The 8297-nt window shown below is 50.4% G+C and overlaps 1 protein-coding gene across 2 annotated transcripts in view; it reads left to right on the forward strand.

Annotated features, from left to right (window-relative positions):
- The first annotated feature begins 667 nt into the window (after nucleotides 1-667).
- Nucleotides 668-8297, forward strand: part of skila (SKI-like proto-oncogene a) — a 40700-nt gene continuing 33070 nt past the window's right edge. For both annotated transcript variants that reach the window (XM_017725483.2, XM_017725484.2), the window contains exons 1-3: nucleotides 668-798; nucleotides 1351-1581; nucleotides 6485-7745. In XM_017725483.2, the coding sequence (XP_017580972.1) occupies nucleotides 6645-7745 (1101 nt within the window). In that variant the 5' untranslated portion in view covers nucleotides 668-798; nucleotides 1351-1581; nucleotides 6485-6644. The remainder of the gene's footprint in view (nucleotides 799-1350; nucleotides 1582-6484; nucleotides 7746-8297) is intronic.

Genomic DNA, 8297 nt, shown 5'->3' on the forward strand with positions numbered 1-8297 from the left:
CGTTAGATGCTCAAATGCAGAATTGTTTTGCCCTCAATCAGCTTCTGTCTCTGGTGGTCTTAACTAACTAGAGCCGCAGCGCTGCTCTGCCTCAGGGGGGCGCTGTAGCAGACTGGCTCACCCAGTTGGTCCTTCATAGCTTAGAAACCGCAACTCTGCCCGGAGTCCTCTGAAAAACTATGCTATACTATGCCGCTATGGTGAGAGAGTTAGCAGCCAGGCAACACGGGACCCCCGAATACCAGGGGATATTTCACACACTGCTACTAAGGACGACACTGCCAATGTCCTTGAAGCTCTCTGGCCTTGTTTCTCAAGTTGTTTGGTGATCTGTCTCTGCATGTTATTGCCAAAATACAAAAGCCGTGGTCCAGCATGTGCAACCGAGGCGAAAACACACCACAAATGACCATCTGTGCAGGGCAGGAGGTGTCCCAGCTTCAATGAAAGCATTAATTTATTAAGTGGTCCACACTGGTGCTGGATCAACCAGCAGTCTTCGTGCCTCCAGCAGAGTGCAGCTGTGCTTCCTGTCAGCGTTAGAAGGCCAGTGCTCAAGCAGAACACACACCAGTCAAAACAGCACGGGTCACACGTATTCACTTCCTTCCTGCGCCACAGACGAGGCCGAAGTACATTTAACTCGGCCTACTACACATAAATAAACACCCGCAGACAGTAGTGACCACAGCGTCTGCACGCTTTACTGCAGCACTCCCCCGCGCTCGCAGACTTCGGACTTGCTTTATTAAGACTTTGTTCCGTTTTGTTAATGTTTGATGTCTGAGAGGAGAGCTGGTAGGCTTTGTTTTTATCTTTAGCAGCTTCATATTAGACACGCTACAACATAGCTAAGATTCAGTCCTACATTTTTCATATTTACTATCTTTTTGGGTTGTTTATGATATCAGACGCCAGTATTTTTCTGGGATATATTCTTACCATATTACTGCACTAAACTATGAATATTTTATTGTTTATTTATTTTATTATATCTAAAATAGGACAAATATATATATATATATATATATATATATATATATATATATATATATATATATATATATATATATATATAAGGCAAAATATTAGTTTGTTTTTTAAATAATATTTTTATATAATATTTATATATTCTTATTTGTACATAGTAATACCTTTGTATATTTTAGCATTTATGTTGTATGTAATAGGACGTTTGTATTTTTCCTGCATTTTATTTTTATTTACTTATTTGTTTGTTTGCATTTGTTTATGATAGGACTTTTGTATTATTGTTATAATTGTATTATTATTATTATTATTATTATTATCGGGACGCTTTTGCTTGTATTTTTATTTTGGTTGGTTTAGAATAGGCCACGCCCCTCATGCGCAGTGACGTCTCCCCGCCCCCCTCCTCCGGTCCTCCGCTGCGCTGTGACGTCAGGGCGGCTCAGAGCCGAGCAGAGCGGAGAGATCGCGCTGCTGTGGCGGAGAGACAGTCGCTGAGTGCCCGCAGAGAGAGAACGCAGTCCGGGCGGTTAAACACACACGGAGCTCAACGCGGGGGAGAAAACGCGAGGACACGGAGGAACAGAACCGGTGAGTACATCTGGCGACAGAAGGCGTGGGGCTTGCGGCCGTTTCTGTCGAATATCCCGTCCTGCGTGCTCGGCACTGCGTTTTCTCTCCCCGAGGCGCTTCGCTACCCGGTCAGAACGGCCGCTGTCGTTAGCTGAGGAGCTAACCCGCGAACGCGCTCACACGGACGCGGAGATTCGGATTTAAGGCGTTAAATGACGGATTAAATCCGGATTTTTTGACGTTTCTGACTGAAATATTGGTGCGAGGAGCTGAGCGGTGAGGGCGCGGGTCTTGTAGCGGGGCTGTGAGGGGGCAGAGCAGGCAGCGCTGGGACTCTGCTCTCGGGGTAAAGGGAACCCAACCGGGGGAGGTTGGAGAAAAACGCGATTAGCGGTGTCGATAAACCTCATCGATCCTTAGTTCAGCATTAAACGCCATCAGTAATAGCGGTTATAACGCTACATATGGCAAAAATCACGCGACTGAGGTCGCCGTTCTATTCTTTTCGTATTTTCCCCTTCCACCTTAAACGGTGCAATGGTTGCATAGAAGTGCTGCACCGTTTAAGGTGGAACGGGAAAATTCGAATAAGACGCTGACTCCAGCCTTTTCGCAGAAATGCGATATCACGATATGTCGCGATATCTGACGGCTCGCCTTCGACACGCGATTATTTCTTTGTTTTGGGGGCTGTGATGAATTGGAGCACACGCTCTTTAAAGAAGGGGTTCTTTAGCAAAGGCAGCGGTTCTGTGTAGAACCAGGAGTTCCATACAGAACCATCCACATGCTCGGATGGCTCTGTGCATGGTGAGGTGCGGTGTGTGTGTGGAATAATGTATATGGTTCTATGCAGCAGCAAAAGGGTTACGGGCTTCACATCGTAACAATAGCAGAACCCATTTTGGTGCTACATGGAACCATTATGGAAACAACACATTCTCCATCAATCTGAGGAACCATTTAAGCACGATATGGTTCTATATAGAGCTTGTGGTTCTTGACAGAACCATTTCTTTTACTGAAGAACCTTCTTCTTAAGAGTAACAGAGGCAGAACCCTTTTTGGTGCTGTTTGCAACTCGTTCTCCATCGAGCCATTTCACCATGCTGAGAAGAACCATTTAATGGTGCTGTACACTGGAAACTCACAGATCATTCGTTTAACCAAAGAACTCATAAAGAACCGCCTTTTAAAGGGGTGATGGTCTGATTGCGGTTCTCTGAAGTGTAGAGTGTAAAATAGGCTCTGCAGGCCGGGAGACCGAGCCCCGTGTTATTAGGCCACACTTACCCGCTTCAGTCCCCTTACGACGGCGCGGTGACGTGTAATTAAGTGAGGGGTGTAATTAAAAACTGCAGCTCTTGTGCTTTTAAGAAATCATGCGTAATCTGCGATGTAAAAAACGCTGGAATATATTACTGTAGATATAACCAGTACTGAGAGAGAGAGAGAGAGTGTAGTGGAGGGACTGAGGAAAGAGGGAGATGGAGAGGGACGCATGATGCAGGAGAGAGATGGGGAAGGACAGAGGGAGAGGGCAGGATGAAGGAGCGGAAGAGAGGACGGAGAGAGGAAAGGAGAAGGAGAGAGATGGGAGAGAGGGACTCAGGATGGGGGGAAAATCGAAGGAGGAGGGGAGCATGATGAATGACTAGGAGAGAGAGAGAGGAGAAAGAAGGGGAGAGAGGGGAAAGAGACTGGAAGAGAGAGGAGAGGATGAAATGGGGAGAGAGGAGGACGGAGTGAGAGAGGACGGGAGGACGAAGGGAATAGAGAGAGAGGGGGAGGACGAAGGGAATAGAGAGAGAGAGAGGGGAGGACGAAGGGAATAGAGAGAGAGAGAGAGAGGGGAGGACGAAGGGAATAGAGAGAGAGAGAGGGGAGGACGAAGGGAATAGAGAGAGAGAGAGGGGAGGACGAAGGGAATAGAGAGAGAGAGAGGGGAGGACGAAGGGAATAGAGAGAGAGGGGAGGACGAAGGGAATAGAGAGAGAGGGGAGGACGAAGGGAATAGAGAGAGAGGGGAGGACGAAGAGAGAGAGAGAGGAGGACAGAGAGAGGAGGACGAAGAGAGAAAGAGGGGAGGACGAAGGGAATAGAGAGAGAGGGGAGGACGAAGGGAATAGAGAGAGAGGGGAGGACGAAGGGAATAGAGAGAGAGGGGAGGACGAAGGGAATAGAGAGAGAGGGGAGGACGAAGGGAATAGAGAGAGAGGGGAGGACGAAGAGAGAGAGAGAGGAGGACAGAGAGAGGAGGACGAAGAGAGAAAGAGGGGAGGACGAAGGGAATAGAGAGAGAGGGGAGGACGAAGGGAATAGAGAGAGAGGGGAGGACGAAGGGAATAGAGAGAGAGGGGAGGACGAAGGGAATAGAGAGAGAGGGGAGGACGAAGAGAGAGAGAGAGGAGGACAGAGAGAGGAGGACGAAGAGAGAAAGAGGGGAGGACGAAGGGAATAGAGAGAGAGGAGGACGGAGAGAGAGAGAGGAGGACGGAGAGAGAGAGAGAGAGAGGAGGACGACAGAGAGAGAGAGAGGAGGACAGAGAGAGAGAGAGAGAGGAGGACGAAGAGAGAAAGGGGAGGACGAAGGGAATAGAGAGAGAGGGGAGGACGAAGGGAATAGAGAGAGAGGGGAGGACGAAGGGAATAGAGAGAGAGGGGAGGACGAAGGGAATAGAGAGAGAGGGGAGGACGAAGAGAGAGAGAGAGGAGGACGAAGAGAGAAAGAGGGGAGGACGAAGGGAATAGAGAGAGAGGAGGACGGAGAGAGAGAGAGAGGAGGACAGAGAGAGGAGGACGAAGAGAGAAAGAGGGGAGGACGAAGGGAATAGAGAGAGAGGAGGACGGAGAGAGAGAGAGAGGAGGACGGAGAGAGAGAGAGAGGAGGACGGAGAGAGAGAGAGAGAGAGGAGAACGACAGAGAGAGAGGGAGGAGGACAGAGAGAGAGAGAGAGAGAGAGGAGGACGAAGAGAGAAAGGGGAGGACGAAGGGAATAGAGAGAGAGGGGAGGACGAAGGGAATAGAGAGAGAGGGGAGGCCGAAGGGAATAAAGAGAGAGGGGAGGCCGAAGGGAATAAAGAGAGAGGGGAGGACGAAGAGAGAGAGAGAGAGAGAGAGAGAGAGAGGAGGACAGAGAGAGGAGGACGAAGAGAGAAAGAGGGGAGGACGAAGGGAATAGAGAGAGAGGAGGACGGGGAGAGAGAGAGAGGAGGACGGAGAGAGAGAGAGAGAGAGGAGGACAGAGAGAGAGAGGAGGACAGAGAGAGAGAGAGAGAGAGAGAGAGAGAGAGAGAGAGGAGGACGAAGAGAGAGGGGAGGACGGAGAGAGAGAGAGAGAGGAGGATGAAGGGAATAGAGAGAGAGAGGGGAGGACGAAGAGAGAGACAGGGGAGAGAGAGAGAGAGAGAGGGGAAGATGAAATGGAGAGAGGGGGGGGGGGGGGGGGGGGGGGGGGGGGGGGGGCGAAGGGAAGAGAGAGGGGGGGGGGCGAAGGGAAGAGAGAGAGAGGAGGACGAAGAGGGGGGGGGTGATGCAGTGGCCTCGTTCGCTCCAGTGAGGGATCAGTGCTCCCACTCCTGCGCAGTGCGATAAATAAGTGAATAATGCGATAAATACGACCAGTAAACACGGTCTGAGCTCACAGCGCCCCCTGCAGGCAGCGTCACCCCTCACATTGTTGAGCTTCGTAAGCGCCCCTCGCGTTTTACAGTCACGTGTCTCTGATTTTAGGAGCCGTCTGTTCGTCTTTGACTCTCAGGCCAAACAGAAGCAAGACGTTTCCTCATCGATCTGTCGGTATTAGCACCTTATTGATCTGTATCGGCTCTGCCGTGACCTTTAGGAGTGACGTCTGGTTTCGGCGGTGGTGCGGTCAGCTTTATCGTAGCCGAGTGTGTTGTGGCGAGTGCTCGGGTCGCTTCGTGGTTTGGTGACGCTGAGCAGTCGTCCCTCTGCTCGATGACGGTGTTGAGGCTGAGTGGGTGTTTTCAGTCTGCTGGAGGGGTCAGCGTGATGTCATGGACCACCACAGTGTCGAGCTCAGCTCAGTTACCTGATAATTGAACTGTCTTTATTAGGTGCCGCTGCGTTTTCACCTCATAAACATCAAGGGTGGAGATGAATAACTCGTCACCGGCCTCGACGACTGACGACTTATTCCTGTGAAATATGTTAATTTCACCATTTGCTCTTTAAGGTTCGTCACATCTGGCTGGAGAAATTCCCGCTTGCTTCCTGCATTAATGCTCATCTAAGCTTCAGTTACACACTGAAAAAAGACGGTTCTTCAGAGGTTTTAGTGAAGAAAATGGTTCTGTATAAAACCGTAAAACACTCAGAGGACTTTGCATGGTTGAAGGGTTCTTCGCATCATGAACGGGTTCTTCAGATATGTGCTGCAGGCTCCGTCTAGCACCGGAAAGCGTTCTTCTGTTGAAGCAGTCTTGACAAGCTCGGCTGTTTTATCTGATTTTAGTTCACTTCTAATTTGGTGCGTTTCACAAGTTTTAGTTATTATTTTACGTTTACTGTTATTTTTTATTTGGTTATCGTATTTCTGTTCTTTATTTTATTTTATTAACTATTTTGTTATTTTATGCATATTTTTGCATACTTAGTTTAAATGAAGATTGATTGCCTTAGTGTATCGGCCAATAGTGAGTGTCAGCATCAGTGACTAAAACAAAAGAGTAAAAAATAATAATTATGGAGATCATTGGCATCGAGAAACAGACTGAAAAGCAACTGCTATTAATATGCGCCTGAATAATGCAACAGCAAAATTAACAGTAATTATAATTACAGCGTGAACGTTTCAGGGCACCGTTAATGTCGGTGCCGATCCAGAATATCGGATCGGTGCACCACTGTCTTTGCTGGTCATGAGTGATTTCAGCATTTCTTTCCTTTCCTCTACAGAAAGCTGACCAAACCCCAGAGTTTTCCATCACCATCATGCACGCAGTTGGACGAATGAGATTTGATCATTTTTCGTAGGACGAATTACCAAAAACGAGGACGAAACGAGCTGCAGATTATTAACGACAACCAAAACCCATCGATATTCTTTAAGGCGAAAATGGCTAGCACTCAGACGAGCGTGAAAACTCCGTTTAAAGACCCGATTTCGTTCAAGAACAGCATGAAGAGGCTGTACCGAGAGAAGCTGGAGGACGCGCCCATTAAGAAGCGAGTGATGGCGGAGATGAAGCTGAAGCGGCGCGGCGGCCTGGACCTGCTGGCCCGGAGCGCCAAAGTGAAGCGGGAGCAGCTGGAGGACGAGTCGCGCTGCGACGGGGATGCCGAGGAGCAGGAGATGCATGCTGGGAAGGCTCTGGATCTAAGTCCAGGGCTCAAACACACATTGGCCCAGTTCACCCTCAGCAGCCAGAGCTCTCTTGGTGGCCCGGCTGCTTTTTCGGCCAAAACGGCCCAGGAGGCGAGCCTTCCGGGTGGGATGGCGCCGCTTCCTTCGCCATCTTTCCTGGGTGTGGGGCCTTTGCTGGTTCCCTGCGACAGCTCCACCGAGCTCACGCACTCCATCCTGGAAGGAGAGTCCATTTCCTGCTTCGTGGTGGGCGGAGAGAAGCGGCTTTGCCTGCCGCAGGTGCTCAACTCAGTTTTGCGAGATTTCTCCCTGCAGCAGATCAACGCGGTTTGCGACGAGCTTTACGTCTACTGCTCCCGCTGCGACGCAGACCAGCTGCACATCCTCAAAGTTTTGGGCATCCTGCCTTTCAACGCGCCGTCCTGCGGCCTCATCACGCTGACGGACGCCCAGCGGCTGTGCAACGCCCTGCTGCGCCCGGGGGCTGCCGTGCAGGCTGAGCCGGCTCTGCTGAAAGCGAAGGACGCCGAGTCCGGCTTCCAGGTGGAGCACCAGTGCCTGGGCAAGTGCCAGGGCCTGTTCGTGCCGCAGTTTTACCTGCAGCCGGACGCCCCCTGCGTGCGCTGCCTGGAGTGCCAGCTGCTCTTCTCACCGCAGAACTTCGTCATGCACTCCCACCGCTCGCCTGACAAAAGGACCTGCCACTGGGGCTTCGACTCGGCCAAGTGGCCCTGCTACCTTCAGCTCAGCCGCAGGTACCAGGGAGCGGCCGAGGAGCCCAAACTCAGACAGCTGCTCGATGAGATGAAGAACAAGTTCCACTCGCAGGTGCTGAAGAGGACGCTGGACAAGGTGAGCGTTTCCTTTTTTTCGCTTGTCTGTCTGGTTGAGCCGGGGTGTGTCTCCAGGTGCTTAACCCTTAGAAGTCTGGAGCTTTTACTGCACGTCAGCTTTAAAGTGATAGATCTTGAAGTGTCATGCGCTCTGATGTCACCATGCATTTTTCATTAATAACTAATATAAACTTCATGTCATGGTAAAACATCTCGTCTTTTACTTTCAGTCCACACTGAGTATTTGTAAGTTCAGAATCTGCACTTCTCACAGAAGTTCTTGGCTTGTTTCAGGGCTGCGAGTGAGAAACGGCTAGAATAAACGACGACACGCGCTTGTTATCTGTGATTCGGGAGCGCTGCTGTGTGCTCTGTCTGGGGGCCGGCTGAGAGGCCTGCTGAGAGCGCATTTGCTTTAGGAACTGTTTTGGTAAACCAGAGTTGACCCAGTTTTACAGCCTGTGTGTGAGTGACGCTGCGGGGGTTTTTGGGGCAGCTGGTCTGGAGGGTAAGTACACGATTGCTGTCCGGGTTCACGGCAGGGTCGGCCGTAAAGAAACCCTCAACGACT

The sequence above is a fragment of the Pygocentrus nattereri genome, chromosome 2 (assembly GCF_015220715.1).
Source record: "Pygocentrus nattereri isolate fPygNat1 chromosome 2, fPygNat1.pri, whole genome shotgun sequence".
Taxonomy (NCBI): domain Eukaryota; kingdom Metazoa; phylum Chordata; class Actinopteri; order Characiformes; family Serrasalmidae; genus Pygocentrus; species Pygocentrus nattereri.